The following is a 24,441-nucleotide window of genomic DNA, read 5'->3' as shown; positions in this document are numbered from 1 at the left end:
AATTAAAAAAATTTCAAAACATGCTTTTTAAAAATCTAAAAAATGGATTACACAGTAAATATAAATTTAAGGTAATTTTGTTTTCAACAAAATAATGTGTATAGAGTTTTCTCAAGATCACAATGAAAAACATGCCCGGTGCGATCTCAGTTCTATTTTTCACTTTAATTTTAGTTCATCTAAAGAGACTTACTAGACATTATATATTGAAGAATTTTTGTAGATATTGAATATGAAAGTTCACCTCATGTCTTTCATTGTGTACTCTTGGCGAAAGTAGACAACTTTATACCTATTATTTTGTCGAAAACAAAATAATAGGTATAAAGGTAAACATTCATAAAGGTAAACAAAATAATAGGTATATAGGTAAACATTCGGTTAATGTTTACTGGGTAATCCATTTTTAAGATTTTTTAAAAAACATTATAAAAAAAAAATTCCTTATTTCTTTTTCATTTATGAACAGAATGATCATTTTTAAATGATGTAAACATGTTAGTTTTTATATTAAGTTAAAAATCAAAACTGCGATTGACACCGGTCTTTTAAATGTATAAATGTAAAACGTATTGTATAAAATACATTATTGGGGCGTAAAACTGCGATTGTCACTGGTATTAGGTTTTTAAAAACATATGTTTTTTAAATCTTTTAAATTTATTAAATTTAACTTTTTACATATTAAAAAATTTTGATGCAGCTCTCCCTCTCTAGTGAAGATTCCCTATCTAGTGCCAGTTGTTTCATTTCAGTATACCCTCTACATCCTACATCCCTAATTGTATATTTAAAATTTTAATGTAATTAATTTTTTAATTAATTACATTAAATTAATTTACAATGTTTTTGTATAATTTCATTAAAACTAAAACTGTTAATATTATTCATATCTTAAAATATATATATATGAAACATATGTACCTACTGCGCGTGTATACTACTCCGTGGGATCGTAAACCGTTAATCGTGGAACGAAAGTCATCTAAAGAAAAGCATGTAAAAATGTAAGCATATACAACAAACAAACCAAAACACTATGCTTCTTGATTACAAACATTTGAAGTTCAGTTTAAAAACTAAAAAGACTTTTAAAAAGGTAGAGGTACAGGTAATTTAATACTAAAACGTCTTCACTAAATGTACTGTTTTTTTAATTTTTAAAGCGGTTAAGATTCAATTATTAATGTATTTTTATTAAGATTAACTAGTTTGACTTATCTACCATTATGGGAACATAATTTTTAACAGAGTACAGTACAGTGCGGATTTTACATAGCATTACTACTTGATATTAGCAGAAATCGGTAGATTAGCGAATTTTTTTTTTTTGTTAACTTCATGTATTTGTTAAAAAAGTAAGTAATATTATGTAATTTTTATTTAAAAACAGTTTTCTTTGACTAATTTCATATTATAATTTTTATGACACATCATTCATCTATGTAACTCACTCCCATTTCGCATTATAATTTCTCCTTTTGATATTTCTTCCTGAATGAAATTACTCTTGCCTATAATATAAATCTAGTCTATAATAAACAATTATTGATCAGCCAAGTTTCATGGTCAAAGGTAAATTAATAGTATATTATAATATATAAGTATGCATGGTGTTTATATAATATTTATAATTTGCTTAATTACGATGGAATTATTACAAAATAAGTAGTACTTGAGCTATTATTTCTATTATATAAATAAATATTAGATTATTCCGTTGTCTTAATTAAGAAAGTAATTGAGTTTGCTTCGTACAAGGTTGTATATTTTATATTAATTAATCTATTTGATTACTACTGCGCTGTATTAATACTATGTATTATATATTTCTGATGGATGTATTATTAATAATTACAATAAAATTATGGTATACTGGTTATTAAAATGATTACAGATAGTTAATATAAGACTACTGCTAGTGGGTGGTTAAAAGGTTTGTATATATATATATATACATATATACATATATATACATACATATATCCACAGAATTTTTAACGATAAACAGCTGGAGTGTAATAAATGATATAGACAGACGCAGTACAGCTTTATGGGATGTGAAGGCACGAATATCATTGAAAACACATCTGTTCCTCAGAGATTCCATGATGTCATCGTAAGTCATACGACTGGTTCCGCCTTCCTATCTATATGTATAATCACATGTTAAAATACAATGAAGTATGAAATCATATTTGCGTGGAATTTAACATAATATGCGATTATTATTACGTAAAAATATTTATGTACTTTTAATATGTTTTACTAATTTAATTAATCTTTTTTTGGATTATAGCCAAAAGAATTTAGGAGGAAAATGTTATAGGAGTACTTAGTCTATGGTTCGTGATTTATTATAACTTCCTTACTTTATTATCATATTAATTTTTTTTTTTTGACTTGTAATGTTTTGTATGAAAATATTTATGTATAATTATTGAATGAAATCATTAAGGTGGAGCCGACCACCTAAAGAATTTTAATTCTTTGGCCTGTTAACCTTTTTTACGTTTATTATTTTTTTTAATTCGGTCAAAATCCGTTATATTCCCACAACTATTCAGGTGGCCAATAACCACAAGCTTAACGTACGTTCGCTTCGCTCGCTAGTCGATATTAGCGAGCGAAAAGAGCGTAGGATAAGTTTGGTTAGACTATATTTATAATCCTATTTATTTATTTTCTTATTTAATATTGATCAGTTACGATGCGCGGCGATGCGTAGACTTACTGTTAACAACGAATGATTAAGGTAGTTAAGTTAACCCCAACCGAAAGAGCTTGAAATGTTCAGTCAAATATTAGAATAGTAACTTAAAAACATTGTTTAACAAAGTATCTAGTTTATAGAAAAATGTTTAAGCGTGACTATTCAGGTGGTCAATAAACACAAACTTAACCTACGCTCGCTAAACTTGACTAGCGAGCGTAGGTTAAGTTTGCTTAGATTAATTTATAATTTTATTTACGTATTTTCTTATTTAAGGTTGACCGGTTACGAATTTTCTGTATAAATTACGAGGTTTTTTTACAAAGAAAAAATTATTTGTCTTTTATTAAAACTTCAGCCAGTAGCAAAATTGCTTCAAACTTAACTGATACGAATAATTCTAAAGAAAATAACCTAAACTATTACAGAAATATAACCAGGAAAACAGATTGCCGTGTTTTATTTCGGTGAGCAATTTTTCGTATGTTATACCGTTTGTTAATGCGATTTTTCTATAATGTATGGTTATCCCGATGATTGCAGGCGATATTTTATATTAAAAAAAAATCGCGTTAAGATTATGAAATATAAAATAGATCTAAATCATTTACATCTTTAATAGCAAGAACAGGTTCAAGTAAGTAAAAACAGGTTCAAGTAAGTAAAAACAGGTTCATTAATATTATTGTTAACGTTGTTTACGATTTTTACAGTTGAACATAACCTGCCCATTTCGTATATAAATAATGCAGGTCCCTTGATTTGTGCTATTTTCCTGGATGCGTTGTTTGTTTATCAGTAACGTACATTTTATGAATCATCCCTAAAGGTTGGTATAAAATCTGAATTTTCAAATTTTATGATCCCTTATTTCAGGAATACTAAAATCTCAGTTTCAGAATTATTTATATCTGTTAGTAGGTAAAAAAATTGCTTGACTAATAATTATAAGACTGTATTTGATAGTTTGTGTACCAGTGGGGTTATTAATTCTATAATTTTTTACACCATCATGAGGTGATGGAAAAAGTGTTGCTCTGTAAGAAAATTCCTGAAATTTTTATTTGTAAGAGGAAAATTTATTTAATTTTTTGCCTGTAGTTATTAGACTGTTTTGTGGCGCATATGTATTCTGTTCTATTCAGTGCTATTCTTTTTGCTTCAACTGCTATCTCATATATTCTCCTGTTTGTCTTTTTTGTTGCTTTTTTCTTCTACGCATTCTTTATTCTTTTAAACCAAACGATAATTATATTATCCTATGAACCAGACTTGTTTTATTTTTATATCTGATTCTGTCATAAAACCTTATTCCAGGTTGTTTTAAAACCTATTCATTTCAGATTCTAATTATTCTGTATTTCAATATTTTTAAATGGCTTTCTTTTGTACTTATTCTCCATGTTTGAATCTATGTATATCTGTGTTAAATGTTTGGCACTTAATTTTTCCTTTTAATTCCCAATAAAATTTTCTACATCCTGAATATAAATTAAATTTTAGAAAAAAGAACTAGTTTCTTAAGTAGTTACTATTTTAGAAAAAGGTGTGTCTTGAGGGTGATCTGTGCATGCATTCACCCTACCTACACGTTTGAAACAGGAAGCTGTTATATATAGGGAGGTCGGCTAAATTTGTAAAGGAAAAAATAGGGTGTTAAACAACCCTTGTTATAAACCGCCCAAAATCCGGTTAAATATAAATTTATATATATATACTATCAGTTTTAACGGAAGTGAATATTAAGTGCAATATGATATTCTAATGTATGCTACGTATTTGTGTTATATGATATATTAGGAGGCTTCATTTAATTTTTATTGCCTTATCGTAATAGTAATATATTTTGGAAAATTTCAGAAAGTTGTTTCTTTTACGTTTCATAAAGAGGTAAATTGTAATAGTGTTTACATTTTTATTAGTAATAAAAATTTATTTGAGGATTTTCTTATTATTTTTTAGATTGTATATTACCATATTTTTTTAGATTATAGATTACCATCCAAAATCGATTTGATAAGAAGAAAAGCAGAACAGATATATTCTCTTCTTCTCAGAAGATAATTTTCTGAGAATTTCTTCTCAGAAATAATTGGCAGGTTCTTTCTCCAAAAGAACGCACACGCGCGCACCCACCCAACACACACACACACACACACACACATATATATATATATATATATATATATATATATATATAGAGTTAGATGAAGTTTGTTTAATAGAATAAGGATTACTTAGATATGGGGAAAAAGAAACAGAGGTCTTGCTTTTTTTTTTTAATGAAAGAACTGAAAACAAAATTGTTATCCTTTCCTGGCGTTGGTTATTTATGCTTGCATAATGGAAAAATAATGATACAAGAAAAAGTTTAAAAAATTCAAAAAATTATGTATTTTTAAACTTTGTTTGGCTCCCCCATCCTGAATATTGGCCCCAAAACATTGCATGGTGTTTTTGGGCCTTGCACTAATACTGTGCTTAAGAAGTAATAAACAAAAAAAAAAAACAGTCGGTCTAAAAATACCCCATAAATAAAAAGGTTGCCTTTTTAGATTTCTGTGGAAAGGGGAGAACTTTGGAGCAAATTTTTTAAAATGGTAATATAGGCATGCAAAACAGGTTCTGAGTTTTATATAAAGTAGGGTTATGTTTGCAAAATTTGAGAAAATTGACCCCGAAGAAATTCTATCTCACTCCCTGGAGATATTTTTACCAACAAAATCCCCATATATATGATTCTCTTTGCATAATTTTATGAAAATTAGTTATCCAGTCAAAAGTTATATTAAGTTTCAAACATACTTTTTTTTTGGTTCCCTGGTTCACGAAACGTCGAGAAATGAAAAACCCCATACCCAGTTTGTTGTCTGATTATCATACTTTGCTTCTTCCAGCATATCGAAATAACTCATTTAGAGGGTGAAATAATTGTTACTTGCACTTTTATAAGTGTAAATGGTAAAGGGACTTATAATAAACGTAAAAAAATAAATGCGAGAGCGGTGATGGTGGAAGGTTGATTTGGGGGGTTAAAAAGGGATAGAAGATGGTATTATTGCGATTTCCGGCGAAAGTAGACGTCAAAAAAAAAATTGTGGTTATTTGAGATACAGAAAGATATATTTTCATCAAGTTTCGTCAAAATGAAATTATTTTTACGGAAATGAAAAATAAAAAACGAAAAAAAGAAAAGATTTTTCACATTTTTCTCGGAAATTTTAAGGTTATTTAAAAAGTGACCTGTATAAAAGTTGTAGATTTTTGCATGATCTACAACTTTTGTACTGGACATTTTTTTTTTCAATCCCCCAAATGACCCCTCCACCAGTTCCACTCACGCATTTATTATTTTACGTTTTTATAAGCCCCTTTACGATTTCCACTTATAAGAGTACAGGTAACTTTTTTTTTTGTCTCCCTAAGTGTAATTTTGTTGGACTGATAGCTGAAGACTGCCAGCCTCCGTGGCGCGAGTGGTAGCGTCTCGGCCTTTGATACGGAGGTCCCGGTTTCGAATCCGGGTCAGGCAGGGCATTTTCATACACGCTACAAATTGTTCATCTTAGAGTACTATGCTATAAGCTATAGAGTAGTATGATGTCAGGAAAGTAAAACCCATTCATTAACTTTATTCTCATGTAAATAATTTTTTTTTTTAATTAGTTTACACTGTATATAGTATATGTGTAATTCATCAGCCCGCTTGTGGGTTGGTAGGTAATTTTGGTGGACTGATTTTACATGAATGATTTTATATAGAAGCATACTTTTACTGTGTGCTCAAACACTAATATGATATTAAAATAGCAAGAAATTGTGAAATATTATAATGGTGGTTGTATAAGAAGACAAAAATATATAAATTGTCTTAAAAAATATGTTTTAATGCATACTAAATAATTACTTGAGTAAATAAAATTTTTATTCTCTGTTTTGAGTCCCGACTAAGATTTTAAAATATAGTTTAATATGTTCAAAATATTTTGAAAGTGACTTTACATTTTTTACTTTTAACTTATGTATTAAAAGATACGGATTCATTGAAAAACGGATACGGAAAGAAACGAATTCATCCAAGTTATCCAGTCATGCCCATCTCAATGAATCATATAGAAAATCACGATAAAAATTGCTGTTCTTGCTAGGTTAATTAATTCTATAATCATAAATAACGTGATACGCGTATGATACAGGTATAAATATGGATGGACCTTAAAGTTAGATTAATTCTAAACAAACAAACAAACCCGAATAGTGAACTGAAATACTGAATACATTTACTGTATTATGAAATATAACTTCAGGGTTATATTTTTTAAGTTATATAAATAAGTGTTTATTTATAAGTACATAACAATAGGAAACATTAGTAATGTTCTATTCCACGGATGATAAAAAAAATGGAACTGTTCTAGTATTTGCTCGAAAGAATCAAGGAAAATCTTGGCAAAACCTTTATTAGACTAGCATCAATAGATATGAAATTAGTAAATAAAATGCGTCGGTGCGTGGACTCACGACGGAAGTTATGCTTCTTACGAAATATTGTATGAATTATTTATTAATGATGTAAAATAACGTATACGCAATATACACAAATGATAAAATTTTTTATTAATAAGAAATATGAAATAACAATGAAATACAGATAAAAATATTTATTTACATAAAACATACAAAAATTTAAACATAACATTTAAGTTTAATCATTATTATAAGTTGGAGCACGTGTTTTCTATTCTATATGGTCAGAAGTATTGCATTACACAGTAGATTTGGTCGGAGAATCGACTAGCGCATGAAGCTTTTTCTTGATGCTCGTTTTTTCTCAGTTGACTCCCCATCGCGAAACTTGCATTAAGAAGCTTTGCTTCAAAAGGATGTCGTTACAATCTATCGTAATACATAATAAATAATAATTATATGAAATGCTATTGCTGATACTAAGTGAATTTTATAAATAAAGAAAAGTATTACGGAATAAAATATAAATTTTGAAGTGTTAATTGAATGTTGTAGTTATTGAACGGTCATGCTGAAATTGCGAGTATATTTTGTCAGGCTATTTAAAAAGCCAAATTTAATTTTTTTTTTTTTTTAAAGTAATGTATGTTTTTTGTAGTAATATACATTTTAGTTCAAAAGTAAAAAGTAAAAAACTATCATCTAACTTGTAAATTTGTAATTTTTTAATCTTTAAAAAACAAAATAAAAAAATTAAAACGTTTTTCCTCTTCTTTAAACATATTTAAGCAAAATGAGAAATCGTGCTAAACTTCAGAGTTTGAAAACGTATTATTAGAGTTAATTTTGTTTCTGTAGCCGTCATGTTTTTGAATTATTGAATCAGACATTTCTTCTTATTCTGTGTGTGTGAGTTTGCGTGCGTTTATTAACGCTGTATTAAAAAAAAATATTTTTCTTTAGATTGTGTTGCGTTTAAAAAGAATGTGTTTTGAAATGCCTTAGAGATTATTTTATTGAGGATATCAGGCGCGTGCATGTTTCAACATCAGCGTGCTCAATTATATGTATTACTTATTTAATAATATATTAATATAAATTAATTGTGTCAGTATCAATTTATGCTTGGCGGTATAACTTGAGTGATCATTGCGGCATCTGTTGGTATAATTTTAAAATTACACGTTTCACTTCTGAACTGCTTTCAATTTCGTTTGATGAACATTACCGACGTATTATTATTATCGTTAGTATTATTTTTACTTCAGTTATTATTTGCTTTATTTTTGAACCTTGACTTGCGTTTATTTGTATTTTTATTTTTTAATCATAAAAAAAAACGAATCAACAATATTTTATTTCTTATTAATATATATTGTGTTTATATTTTCATGCTAGATCTAAAATATGAATACATTTATTGACTAATAATACTTAACGGTAGTTGCTGTACGATTCATTCGGTAGTAAATCTTTTTCACTGAACGTTATTTTATGCGTTGCATAATTTTTAAAGCACGCGCGATCTGTTCTTTTATTGTACTCTCTCTTTTTCTTGCGTGTATTTTTTTTTTTTTTGTAGAATATGTGAACAATATCATCAGTAAAGACAACACAACAAAGTGTTCAAACAACATTATACTCTTATATGGTATAGCTTTATAATTTAAATTAACAAAAGAGAGGATTAAGGGTTTTGATAGGTAGTAAAGGCTTCGTTGAAAGAGACATTAATCTGCACCGTCTGTTAGAAAGACTGTATAGTTGCTTCACACTGCTTCAAGAAAAGTACGAGGTCCTGCAATGCATTGCATTATTACGAAAAAGAATTTTTCGATTGTAATTGACCATTCAAGTTTCCTTTTTTGGAATTAATTAACGAACTATGTAAACATAAGTGTTTTTTAATCAGGTTTTTCCTGTGATCCACCGGGATGGTCTAGCAGTGAATGCGTTTTCCAAATTAGTTGATTTAGCGTTCAAGTCCTAGTAAAGGCAGTTACTTTTATACGTATTTGAATACTAGATCGTAGATACCAGTGTTCTTTGATGGTTGGGTTTCAATCACTCTCACATCTCTGGAATGTCAAACTGAGATTGTACAAGACTAAACTTCATTTACACTCGTACTTATCATCTTCATTCATTCTCTGAAGTAATTCGTGAACGGTAATTCCTACGCTAATCAAAAAAAGAAAAGGTTTGTCCTGTACGGAACTCAAGTTTGGAAGCATTTTTTAAATTTAATGTTGTAATTGACGAGTAAAATTGTTCTTTTATTTTTTTTTATGTAATATTTAACAAAGTTATGGCTATTTCAAAAAAAGAGGGCATTTTTTTTATTCTTACTTTTCTGTAATTCTCTAGCCTTTCTTCAAGTAAATACTATAGTAACTCGCAACAATAACGTAGAAAATAACATAAAGCTTGTTATTTTATAGCTCAAAGATTTTTTTTTTGTAAGATGTCAGTATTTAAATAAAAGCCTTTTATTTCGTAAGTCATACTGCAATATCTTGTTACGTGAAATACCAAAATAAAAAAAATGACTTATTTTATCTAAAATCCAAGGATACCTCAGGTTTAAATGCGCCCGCGCATTAATACACATACACGTATACACACATGTATTTAGCCGACGAAATGAAACTGATATATTCATGAAAACAACACACTGGATAAATGCACAGCATATCTCGTATACAATTGCCCAACCAGACCAGTATCTAATATATGAAATATTTTTTTTTGGGTATGACAACCTACCAATTCTTATCTCCCACAATAACTAAATTGTATTGGTTACCTCCATCCTTCTAATTCATTTCACTCACATTATTGGTAACCCCCCATCATTCTATCCTTTCTTTCTTTTTTCTGTTTAACCTCTGGGAATTACCGTTCAGGCATTACTTCAGAGGATTAATGAGGATGATATGTATGAGTGTAAATGAAGTATAGTCTTGTACAATCTCAGTTCGACCATTCCTGAGATGTGTGGTTAACTGAAACCCAACCACCAAAGAACATCGGTATCTAGTATTATCTAGTATTCAAATAGTATAAAAGTAACTGCCTTTACTAGGATTTGAACGCTGGAATTCTCGACTTCCAATCAGCTGATTTGGGAAGACGCATTCATCACTAGATCTTATTCAAATTTATTTTCACTTAATTTAACCCTAAAATACTTATGTTTGGTCCAAAATCTGAAAAAGAAATGAACAAAAGTTGTAAAACTGTTTAAAGCCCTAAAAGAATTTAAATTGAGAATTAAGAAGAAAACAAAAACAGTAGTATAATTTTTTAAAGCGGTAATTTCATTTTTTTTACTTTATGTCATTCAAATTATTATTATTGTTTTTTATTTTGTGTGGTTGTTTCAATGCTTTCGCCGTATTTGGCTAAGTTTCTTCTGATTGAAAAGAACGATTCTTTTTTGCGTTTCTACAGTTTTGAATTTTAATGAGTTTTAATGTGGCGAATTATTTTTTTCATTCTCGCCGATGAATATCTTGTTTGAAGGGCAATTTTTACCTTAGAAGTTAATTGTGCGTGTAAGATCTTGGTAAGAGGTATGATGTGGACACAACATGACTTCCTTGTACGCCTATTAAATTATATATACAATTTTTTTTTTTTTTTTTTAAATGAAAAGTGCATAAAATTTTATTTCATTTAGTACTTCTGATATCTTTCATTTATTTTTTGTAATTGTAATTATTGAACTATTATTTATTGTAAAACTTTTTTTACAATTAGTAGTTAATAATTATTAATAAATCAATATATTTAATTAAAAAGAAGAAAAAAGTTAAAAAAAATAAGAAGATGGAAGTCTGATTCGAATCGATGTGCCTTTCCCTTGTAAGATCCAAATATTTCATTAATTAAAATTCTATTTGGCTGTAACTCTGGAACCAAAGAAAATAAGTACCACTTATGATATATCATTGAAATACTCTCAATGAGGGCTAATTACTGCAGTTAAGAAAAAGTCCAAAATCCAATTTTTTTTTTATTTTGGACTTTTTTGGACACTTTTAGTTCAGTTGATTGCAATCAAAGGTGTGGTGCACAGCAAGATGTTACAAAAGTCCTAAATACAAAATGTTAACATTCTACGGCTAATCGTCTTTGAGTTATGCGAGACTTACAGACGTCAAGCTGAAACTAGTCAAAATGGATTCAGGAATGGTCAAAGTGGACCATTCCACTTTGACCGTTTAAATCTGAAAACCGAAATCTTTCACGATCACAATACTTCCTTTACTTCGTATTAGGAAGTAAAAAACGACCTTTATTAGGAAAGTTGTTAATTTTTCCTCTTCATTTACAGTTGTAAAGTTTCAAAGTATATTTTTTAAAGTGAACAGATCTATAAAAGAAATTAAAATTGTTAAGAATATACAATAGTGTTTTATACAATAAAAATTGTAACAAATTTTAATGAATTAGCATTTACGAGGAAGGTCGTTAAATCAAGGCTTTATCTTTCTCTGTACAAGATGTAGATATTATTTTATTATTATACAGTTTATTTGTTTTTTATTTAAGATTACTTTTGTCCTTTTTTAATAATTAGTTCTTATATAATTATAAATAAGCTACATTTCAGCAAAGATAATTATTTTGCGGTGACGTTTTTTTTTATTTTCAACGGTTATTCTCATATATTTTATACTTTCTGTTATTGGCTTTTATTACCTTCGTTTGCGCTTTTTATCTTTTTTTTTAATTGTAAATATATCTGTACATAAAAATTTAATGGTGTAAGAATTGTTACCGCAAACCGCATCTCATTTATTTTATTTTGTGGTATCGTGTTTTTGATCCATTATATTCATCTAGATGTTTGTTGTGTAAGCATTGTAATGTTTATATGCATATTATTTGTTTGATTCATTTTTGTTTGTTTATTATAAATAAGCTACATTTCAGCAAAGATAATTATTTTGCGGTGACGTTTTTTTTTATTTTCAACGGTTATTCTCATATATTTTATACTTTCTGTTATTGGCTTTTATTACCTTCGTTTGCGCTTTTTATCTTTTTTTTTAATTGTAAATATATCTGTACATAAAAATTTAATGGTGTAAGAATTGTTACCGCAAACCGCATCTCATTTATTTTATTTTGTGGTATCGTGTTTTTGATCCATTATATTCATCTAGATGTTTGTTGTGTAAGCATTGTAATGTTTATATGCATATTATTTGTTTGATTCATTTTTGTTTGTTTATTTGTATGTTTGTTTTGTTATGCTGTCCTCTTATATCAATTGTAACGATCCAATTTCTTCTACCCATTCATCCAATTACATTATCATCTCTTCCACCGTTCCTAACAGTACGTTCTCCTCCCATCAACAGTACAAAGAGGATGTGACTTAACTTTCATTGACCTTTAGGCCTATGGTTGGTCCTAAAACATCATACCATTGTCTCGTGTTGTGTCATCGTAAACATGGTAAAAACGTTTTTATCATTAGTTGTGCCAGTACGTGTGTCTCTTTCTTATTCTGTAATGTAAGCGAATATATTAACCAATAATTGATTATAATTTCTTGAAATATCGTTAAATTGGAGCCTATGACTATATTATTTGAACTGAAAACATCTTTACATTTCAGATTAATGCGTAATTTCACTTGATAAATTTTTTGTTTTATCGTTTGAAACTCGCTATTTTCATCATTGACGTCGTACCAGATTGACTTTGTTATAATTTTTAGCTCATTTTTTTTGGTCAGATCCCTTCTTAATTTTTGATCCATTAAACGTTAATTAATTTTTTATAAAATTTATAATTTTAGTATATTTTTTAATAGATTTATTTTTATTTAAAAAGGAAGGATAATTTTATTGATCTAATCTTCTTCATGAGTTCTACTTGGTCAATCTACTAGTTTTTTTTTCAGTTGACCTATATAAATTAGCGAGTTGCATCTTTTTTTTAAGTTTATTACTGATAATTTCTTTATGAACTTTTTCAAGTTCTCTGCTGTATTTAATCTTTGTTTATTTCTCTCTCTCTCTCTCTCTCTCTCTCTCACTCTCTCTCTCTCTCTTTCTTTCTCTGTATGCGCGTTCTCGAGCATGTATGTGTGTGCGCACACATACACACAATACTTTTTATATTTTCTTTTTTTATATACAGAGAATCCATAAAGTCTTTCCGTTATTACAAAAAAAAATATATATATTACAGTTACAGCTGTGCGGTTTGTGATAAAAGAAAGAAAAAATAATCAAGTTTTTTTTACCACGTCAGTAAACGTCAACATTTGTATATTTTTCACACTTTATCTGCTTTTTATTATTTGAACGATTTTATATTTTTTTTTTTTACTTCCTTGTACGAAATAAAGGAAGTATTGTGACCGCGAAAATTTTTGTTTTCAGATTACAACAGAAATATCCATTCTGATGATCTATGAATCTATTTTGACTATTTTTGGCGTGACGTCTGTACGTACGCATATATCTTGAATAATTCAAAAACGATTAGCCGTAGAATGTTGAAATTTTGTATTTAGGACGGCTGTAACAGCTGGTTGTGCACTCCCCCTTTTGATTGCAATTGACTGAACCTAAAGTTTCCAAAAAAGCTCAAAATAAAAAAAAATGGCTTTTCGAAATTTTCTTAACAGCAGTAATAAGCTCTCATTAAGAGCTTTTAACGTTCTATCATAAGTGGTATTTATTTTCATTGGTTCCAGAGTTTTAGTCATATAAAATTTTAATTAATGAAATATTTAGATCTTACAAGGGGAATGCACATCGGTTCGAATCCGGCTTCATCTCCTTTGTTTTTTTTAATTTAAATATATTGATTTATTAATAATTAATTAATAACCTCTGATTGTAAAAATAAATTACAATTAATAATTACTCAATAATAAGAAAAAAAAGATAATTCAATAATAACAATAAAAAAAAGAATATGAAAAAATATCAGAAGTTATTAACGAAATAAAATTTTATGTACTTTCAATTTAAAAAAAAAATGTGTATATGTAATTTAATAGGGATACAAGGAAGTCATGTGGTGTACACATCAGATTTTTATTTATAGTCGCATCAACAGTTGTTCATTAGCGACATCAGTGTAATGTAACTGTACCGTTAAATGTGCAGTCTTGAGAATACTCAAGCCGACCATTCCTGAGACGTGTGGTTAATTGAAACCCAACCACCAAAGAACATCGGTATCCACGACCTAGTATTCAAATCCGAATAACAACTACCTTTATTAAGATTTTAACCTGAAAAATCTCGTCTTCGAAATCAGCTGATTTATGACGACGAGTTTACCACTAGACCAACCCAGACGGTTAATTAGACGATGGGTTTAGATTTTATTTGTTAATTCACATATTTGTTTTTAACGTACTTCTGTATTAAGAAGTAAGTTCTTTTTGTTATTTCTAAATCGACCGATCATTTTGATTTAAATTTAAAAATAAATTATATTATTTAACAAATTTTTTTTCCAGTGCAAAAAACAAGTACAAAAAATAATTTTTTATTAATTTATTATTATTTTTATTATTTATTGTTCTCGTATATGTTAATAATAACCATGAATATATTAAAATCTAGATAATAATGAAAATAGAAAATAATCAGAATTAATAATGAACTTATCTTTGTAATATTTGCTAAATAGTAATTTATCATTTCACGTAGTATATATATATATATATATATATATATATATATATATATATATATATATATATATATATTAATTTCGATTCTCTTTTATCGGAAAAGTGTTGATTCTTAATTGGTTGTTAAGATGATTATGTTCATGATTTTATCATCTTACCTTTGTTTTATGTTCAGTTATTCAAAAAAATGAAGTTTTAGGAAACTAGACTTAACGTTACATAAACGTAGATATCTGATTTTAATTCGTTATTAATAATATAATTCCCGGTGCCTACAGAAGTATAATTTAGTGAGGTAGAATTTTTTTAGGTAGACCTAAATTATTTTTGATTCTGAAATCATAATAATAATATTAATGATTAATGATAATTTCCCCTGTAATTTTTCTTTTGAAATCTCTTTTAAGAAACAATACATATTTACCTTCGTAAATTGTGTAAATAAATATAAAATTTACTTACCTGTTACGCTTTATAATTATTAGATATTCTTTAATTAACCCTACAAAGATATTGTTTAGCTTTTAACCTGTGTGTACAATCATCATTCTGAAATACAAAATTACGTACGTAAATTTCGTCTTCATTTTAAATTTAAATAAACCTTTGTACAAATTTAATTTACTTAATTAAATTTACTTACTAGTATTTAATTCAATTTACACAAACATCTTAAAGACATGACGTTACTGTCTTATTGACGTACGAATTAATTTTATTCTTGACGACCGGCTATTATAAACGTAACAGTTTAATTTAAAAACGTTTATTGGTTTGAATTTAAATTAACATCTTTTAGAAAATCCCTGAAGATGAACTAATAGCTCCGAAAGTACTAGGATTTACACTTTTTAAATTGTTAGTAAGTGGAAATTTAATTTATACAACTTTTGTATTCTTAATAAATGAAAAGCCCACCACTTAGAATTTCTACCTTACCTGTTTAACAGTGATTTTCGAAGTCTAGGTTCTCAGGTTTAAATCCTAGTAAAAGATGGTTTGTTTTATACGGATTTGAATACTAGACAGTGGATACCGGTGTACTTTGATGGTTGGGATTCAATTAACCGCACCTCTCAGGGATGTCGGCCTGAGTCTTATAAGACTACGCTTCATTTACATGTCATATATATCATCCTCATCTCATTGGGTCTTGGTGGTTGCTTATTGTTCACTTGTTGAACAGATTGTAACGTAGACATTAGTAATAATAAAAAAAACAAAAAAAAATTGTAATTTTGATAAACTTAGGTTATTTTTTAGTTAACATAATCAGGTAATAAAAAAATTGAGGCATTATAATATAAAAATATACACTTATTGACCGGAATTATTGATTATTATTGGGCAGGAAGTGTACTGTTTGATAAGCTTCAACCTTTAACCTGTAATAATAAATATGATAATTTACATCTACTAATAAGTTTTTTTTGCATATAATTTTAAGGTTGTTTATATTGCACACTCTTAATTGTCTCTTTTGAATGATAATACTTATATTATATTTCGTCATTTAAATTAACTCAATAATTTCTTCTATTTTTTATTTTATTTTCGCTTGTTTTATTAGTATTATTCTACTTTGAGACTATGAACTTTCAATAAGTGCGTTATCGTCTTGTTTATTGTTAATTAAACGACGTAGTTATTGACATTTTTTTTAATCCTGCAAAGGCTGTCATGGTTTTGTTTCAAGTAGTGTGTTAAACTATTTTACCAATATTAATGAAGAAGATTAAAAATTAAATTTTCTTAAGGGTTTTATATATATATATATATATATATATATATATATACACGACGGTTGTCCAGAAAATAAAAGCCGTTTTTGTTTTCTGACATATTTATTTATTTATTTTAATATATGCATCATAATCCATCTTTTACGGTTTTTTCACATAATCACTTCCAAAGTTCAAGCATATGTCATATTTGTGGCACTAGTTTTTGTATGACGTCATCGAAGAAGTCTGCTGCCCATTCCATTAAGTCACTCATGAATAGCACTCATGAAATGACGTCGCCGTCATTTTAATGGCGGTTCCCTACAAGAAACTCCTTCAATTTTGTAAACAGGTAGAAATCGCTTGGAGCAAGATCTGGATTGTACAACAGATGAGAAAAACATCCTCTCTTAATTTTTTGGGAAGTTCACAAATTTTCTCGCGATATGTGTGCGTGCATTGTCATGATACAAAACTGTGTCATAAATAAAACCATTTCCTTACGTTTCCTTCTTTAATTTCACTGTCACCATATACACAGTAATTTTACGATGAATTTCCACAAGAACACGTTATGGATTCAAAAACGTTTGACCGATCGTACAGTCAGCACCGTATTCATTATAAACACACGCAAAATCATTCGGTATCACAGTAAAGCTACGAAATTTCGTTCAGAACTAGCAGAATAACAAATAAAACTAACTGGTCTTGACCCATTGTTGTTAGTGAAGCTGTGCACATGCGATGCGCAAACGGTTCTTACTTTCTGTACGGCCTAGGTTTATATATATTTAATCTATTTAATTCTGTTGTTATTGTCATTCTGTAATTATATCCTTATCATCTTGTTTATAGCATTATTGACGAATCTAAAATTTTATATCAAACTTTTTGAAATATATTATACAACACAAAACTAATTTTTTGTGTACTGATGCGTTACATATGGATATTGGTCTTTCATGCTGAAATATAGAAGGAGAAACATCAAAAAGCAGGCGCAAGATGCTTGACCTTGGCGTTTTAGCGACTCTGCTATTAGTATTTTGAGTCAGTTTGTTTAATTACATTTTTTAGCGTAGGAAATACGGAGAAAGAATTATAAAATTACTTTTTATTTATTTTTATTCGCTGTTTGAAAAATTAAAAAAACTTTTCTTTTAATTTTGATATTATAGATCTTCTGTTTTTTTTTTTTTAATTACAGTTTTAGTTGGAAAATCTTGAAAAATAAAATATAAAATAAAAATAATATTGTTGTTATTAAGTTAACAATTACTATTATATTTTCTGTTAAGATCACCATAATTTCTTTGTTGAAACTGACCATTTACCTTTCTTTCAATTTACCTTTCTTAGCTTCATTCTTTTATTATGTGTTGTCTTATTTCGGAACCACTCCATTGGAAAAATTAATTTAATTTTAAGAAAAAAAACTTTTTTTTTAATAAAATTATATATATAGTATAGTATAAAATAAAAATATTAAATGAATGTAAATATTTATTTGTGGTTGTTAATTTTTTATTGATTGACTATTATTTTTTTATATTGGGTAATTCAGATAAAAATCTTTTGATTTTTATTTGTTATAACCGGAAGACGATAATAAAGTACCGTTACGTTAACCGCATAGTTCAAATACTCGTACTTAAGCATTTTGAAGAACGTTGACGTTATTTTTGATACAGTGTTTATTTAAATAAGAAATAAATAATTTTTTCGTTAAATTATTTAGTAAAAAATATTTTTATGAGCTTGTAAATGTACATTGTGACTTTCTCTTTCACGCTGTTACTGATTGTACATATATGATAATAGTTTGTGTTAGTAGCCGCGCACTCATTTTACTGCAGTAGCAATTCGAGACATGTAACTTGTTATCCACCTACAGTACTTGTTTTATACGTACTTGCTTTTGCTTTGTACTGCTTACAATATATACAAGAGATTTAGTGATATCGCATCGGAACATCTTCTTTGCATCTCATTATCATTGCGATGCTTTCACTAAATTATATGTTAAGATATGCATTGTAAATATTATATTTTTATTATTATTTTTTTTTTATCTAACTTATTATCCTTAACACATTTTTCTTCTTTTTTATCATTTTTTACATCTTTATTTTACAGAGTTGCTCTTCCTTTAGTCTACATTTTTGTTCAGTAATTTTTTTTTCTTTTAAATTATGTTTATTTCTAGTAGAATTTATTCGTTGTTTTTTGTAGTGGTTGACATTTTTTATTATTATTAAACGAATTTTTTTTAGTTAGTAGTAATATATTATATATATATATATATATATATATATATATATTATATATATATATATAATTATTTCATCATTTCTATTTCTTTTTTTTTTAAAGATAAAGTAACGAATTCAGTGTTATAAATAAATTAGATCTACAGTAATAGATAAGGTAAATCTCTTAGCGACCTGATCCCAATGGACGTTTATAACGAACTTTTTAACGTGCTGGTTCCATACATAAAAAAAAAAAAAATAAAAAAAACACCTCTTTGTCTTCAATCAGCTCAGAGTGTAACATGTGCACTACTTCTAATTAATTGAAATATTTTTGTATCACTTCGAAAATAAATGGTAAAAATAAAATAATATTTATATTTTCGGTTATGTTTACTTTATACATGAAAGTTATGTCGATATTTTATGGTATGTTCTTTGATTAAAAAAAAGCTTTTTTTTTGTTTATTACCTGCATCGGATCTAGTTTTTCGTTTACTAGTAATGAATTAAATAATACCGTTCAGTTAGTGATGTATAATTTAAATATTACAGATTGGCCGTTAGTGACCGTTACAAAACTGCACAACTTTGTTGTCATATGTACACAAAACTGTTTGTATTGTAAAATAACATATCTCTATTGTACGATTATTGGTTCACTATTATTCATTATATTTTAGTATGAGCCTACATTGCTAAACGAAAGAAAAGGTGATTCAGAACAACATAGTTTAATTTTCGTCTGTTACGTCATGCGTTGGCCAGACTGAATAATTCCTACTGAAATTAAATACCTATATTGTCGCATGAAGTTCATAATTTACCGTTTAAATCTTCTTATAACACATTTAAAAAATAAATAAATAAACTTATAACTAAAATAATTGGTATCCCTCATTTAAAATAATTTGTAATATCTTCTGTTATCATTTAACAATTAAGTCATAAATTTAACAGAATTATTTAATTATTTCCATATTTTTTTATCAATGTTTTGAAGAGAGGTACGGCGTTTTGAGGACGTACGGTATTACTTTCGGTCGAATGGTAGGATTGGGGGTGAAATTGAATTTGATACAGAGTGTCTCATATAAAACGCAACCCAACCTTATATTGGTAGGTATTGAAATAATAAAAAGGCATGTGAAAATGTAAATTTTATTATTACCATCCATTACCTTACATATAGAGTAAATGTTGAAAGTGGCCGCCATCTTCTTGAATACAAGCTTAAATTATTTTACAGTGTTTCTTGCAACTTTTTTCAATGTTTGTGTCTGGATATTTAATACAGCTTGTTCAATATTGACTTTCAATCGTTCAAGTGTTCGTGGTTCGTTGCTGTAGGCTTTTTCTTTGAGGTAACCCCGTAGAAAAAAATCCGCCGCAGTCAAATCTCTAGATCTTGGTGGCCACAAGCCTCGACCGATAACACGATTACCAAAGAATTCCTCAACGAAATCAGAAGTTGAACCTGCGTAATGCGATGTCGCACTGTCATGTTGTAGCCAGCAGTGTCTGTCTTCCTCTTCCAAGAGTGAAATTAACTGAAATAAAATATCCTGATATCGTTCTGCATTAATGGTGTACTCGAAAAAAATAGGACCGATTATTTTCTTCCGCGATATCGTGCACCACACGTTCAACTTCTGCGGGTGTAATTGTTTTTCGTGATAAACGTGGGGATTTTCAGCATTCCAAATACTACTGTTTTGGCTGTTTACGTACCCATCCTAATGAAACCGTGCTTCATCTGTGAAAAATAACGAATCCATAACATTAATTCCCTCACGCAGAAATCGACGGAACCGTTGACAATATTGTAGCCGTTTTTCTTTGTCGGGCTCAAGAAGTCGATGAACCGTTTGAATGCGATAAGGTCGTAATTGTAATTGTTTGGTCGCCCGATGAACAGTTGATTTAGACAAATTAATTTCAGCAGACAAACGTCTGATCGATTTATTTGACGAGGCGAGTAATCGGTCTTTGATTTCAGCGATTGTATCTGTATTCAACACTGACGCAGATATTTTGTGTTCCTTGTTAGTAACAGAACCAGTCTCTCTAAATTTTGCAACTAACCTTAATACTGATGTTTTGTTAGGAGCTGGCGAAACAAATCTTGCACTGCAACCACTGATTTCGTACTGAAGTACGATTCAACAATGAAAACACGTTCATCTAGCGAAAACACCATCTTGTCTCTAGCAATACACTGAAAGTTATGATTGCATTGTTGTTACTATCGGTAGTGTTCTACTGCGTCGCCACAATGTTCAGATGTTTGACGAGTAGGGGAGTAAGCTTGACTTTTGACATTTCATGGATGAGTGATTGATGGGTTGCGTTTTATATGGGACACCCTGTGTATACATATATATATTAAGGTATGAAGAGTACGAAAATTACATTCACTTAAAATGTAATTTTCCTTACATATATATTTATATATTTGTATATACCCACCGGGTTAGACTAGTGGGTGGCTAATCTCGTCATCGCAAAATCAGCTGATTTTCGAAGTCGATAGTTCTAAGGTTTGAGTCCTTGTAAAGGAAGTTGCTTTTATATGGATTTGAATACTAGACCGTGGATACCGGTTTTCTTTGGTGGTTGGGTTTCAATTAACCGCATTGGCAAATTACCCGTAAACCTGCCAGGAAAAATTCCAAGATATTGGAATCGCCAAGGGTCGAACACGACGGTGGCAAATTTTTTTTTGCGTATTTATATAGGCCTATGTATAAAATTTATGCCTCAAAAACCAACAAAACTATTAAATTAATTTCATTGATATTATGGTTTTCAGTAGTAGTGTATCTGAAATTGTGCATGTGAAAACTTGATGAAGATTGGTTGAGTCGTTCTTGAGTTACACTCAATTTAAGATCGAAAATCAATTTTAGGTTACGTTGGCTGTGCAGAGGTGTATTTTTCATACAAATTAATGCAGTGAGTCATAATGGTGAATGACTTGAAACTTGATACTTGAGAGTAGGGTCTACTGGTTAATAGAATGTATATAGTGCGTTGTACTATGAAAATCAGTGAGTTTCTGACCGCACAATAATTAGGGTCGGAAACGAAAAGTGGGTCTACTTTTTTTATTTGCATTTATTCGTAATTTTATTTATTTTTAATATTTTTTTATTTACAGAAATGAGATGACGATGAGGCCGGACGAGAGGGCGGCTGGAGTGATATCAGGATCTGATCCCTATCGTGAGCTGGAACTTTATCTACAGAAAGTAAATGTGAGTTTAAATCAACGTACCTAATACTTTAATATGCATGCTAGAACTGTCAAAATAGTAAACCTGTTTTTATCCGAAACTCACCTTTTCTATTATAATAGTTTACAGGAACCGTATATAGTATACTAAACTGCCTGAGGAATAATAATCGATTCTTAACAACTATCGCGAAATTTAAGACACCCAAAATGAAAACAACACTTAACTTTTTTTTTAACCTCTTGTCCTTCACTTTCTCTTTAGTAGAAAATCAAGCACGATAAAGTATTACATTTATTCTTCTTATACCGTCAATTTTTTTTTAAACGTACAGTGTTGTTAAATGCAAATTAAGGTAATTTGGCAAATTTAAACTGTAATTAGGAATTATTTTCTTTTTTAAAAGTGTTTCTAACTACAATACGTACATAGTTATTACTAGAAATTATTACATCATTATTTACATGAAACTCTATTACATTGCTTTTTTTACATTATTGTTATTACTTATATTACAAAAAATATGACTCAATATGTATTTTAAATATAGTCTAATGCATAAAAAAAAAACACGCAATTTGATTAATGTTATAGATTCGTCGATTTCTAAAGAAATTACTGTATCAAAATTGGTTATAAAACCATCAAGTCGTGATTTTCATTTTTTTTATTTTGTTTTTGTTTGTTGTTTATCATTATTATTATTTTTTATTTATTTTTTTATTAACAACGAAGTAATATTTGTTTAACATTTTTACCATTAAAAACTTTTACCAGTAACATGTAGATCGTCGCAGAAGCTGCATGTTCTCCCTTCCGTATTTCAATAAGACTGATTGTTACTACTGAAGATGGTTCCATTGGAATTGAAATGGCTATTTAGTTTTATATAAAATAAAGTACCAATTTTTTTTAAATTTATAAATGTGTCTTTATTTTTATCACTGTTTATAGCTTAATTTATAGCTCTAGTTTAAATTAAGGTTACAAAAATTAAATTAAATTTTTGGGTACAAAAATAAATTAAATAAAAATTAAGTTTAAGCTAAAATTTAGTAATTTCTAATTGGTCAGAAGTGTGTATCTTCCTTCTGGATGGTAAAACTCATACGGTATTGTGATTGATTAGGTATGGTATGTAATCTCAAATATACAAAAAATTCAGTAGTGAGATTTATAAAAATAATTGTGTACTGTACTTGATCTAAATCGATGTTTCCTTATTAGAAGACCTATAAATTTTTGTGATTGTTGAAAACATTGGGGTATTGTAACTGGTTGGATTATATAGTATTCAGAATGATTAGAACCACGCAACACTCCGATTTGTCAGAAGTAGTATTTGAACCAATGAAACTTTAGTGATACGTATTACTTAAGAAACTAATTAGCGGTTAAATATTAAATCTCTTTCTCAACACGCCAACCCTTTCTTTTTCCTGTTTAGCCTCCGGTAATTACCGTTCAGATAATACTTCAGAGGATTAATGAGGATGATATGTATGAGTGTAAATGAAGTGTAGTGTTCGACAAGTAGTGTTTTATGAACTGGTCAAAAAATCATATTTCTGTGGTCATGTATTCAAGACATATATTAACATTTTTAGGATGAGATGTACTTCCGTAAACTGCAATTAAACTTATTTATTTTATTACAAATATTATACAAAAAATGAAAATATAAACAAGAGTAAAATATTCAACCCGCGAAACCGGATTCGAATCGTAATTTGTTAAAATTTATGGGTTTGGTACATCGGAATTAGAATTATTTATCAAGTACATATCTCGTTTTGATTGTTCTAATTAATTTTCTGTTACGAAGAAGGAAATTTTAAGTTTTCAAAAAAAAGCGGTATGTCTTAATATTTATATATTTTAATTTTCTACTTTTCATACGTGTTTTGAACAGAAAATAAATCATTTAGTATGATGATAACAAAATTGTTTGAAAATCTACTAGGTTTCTGAAAAATGAAATTTCAAGTAATAACATTTTTTTTTTTAAATACAAAATAATGTTTACTATAAAAACAAATGTTCTCTCAATAAATTTTCTTGACGACAAATATTAGATTTTAAGTATTTGTCTTGAAACATCTCGGTTGTGTACATCGATACAGTTCTTAACTGTTTGTAGCTAACAGGATATGCCAACTGAATTGATGTTGGGTTTGTTTTCCCAAATATTTGTATAAGTTTTTTGAGTGTGAAATTAATTTTATTATTGTATAAGTAGAACAGATCATAATAATGAAATACAACATAGTTTGTTCTACTCTTTTTATTTAACGCAATTTATATATATATATATACATATATATATATATAAAGTGAAAAATTTATAAACAATACATTATTCATAATAATG

General features: G+C 28.3%; 1 protein-coding gene across 2 annotated transcripts in view; it reads left to right on the top strand.

Moving 5' to 3' along the window:
• cv-c (RhoGTPase activating protein) overlaps nt 1-24,441 on the top strand; it is a 1,097,329-nt gene that overhangs the window by 344,283 nt on the left and 728,605 nt on the right. For both annotated transcript variants that reach the window (XM_075370603.1, XM_075370602.1), the window contains exon 3: nt 21,995-22,091. In XM_075370603.1, coding sequence (XP_075226718.1) covers nt 21,995-22,091 — 97 coding nt within the window. The remainder of the gene's footprint in view (nt 1-21,994; nt 22,092-24,441) is intronic.

Source organism: Lycorma delicatula, chromosome 7 (genome assembly GCF_047948215.1).
Source record: "Lycorma delicatula isolate Av1 chromosome 7, ASM4794821v1, whole genome shotgun sequence".
Lineage (NCBI taxonomy): Eukaryota > Metazoa > Arthropoda > Insecta > Hemiptera > Fulgoridae > Lycorma > Lycorma delicatula.
The sequence above is the reverse complement of the archived record's forward strand: the minus strand, read 5'-3'. Positions and strand labels throughout refer to the sequence as shown.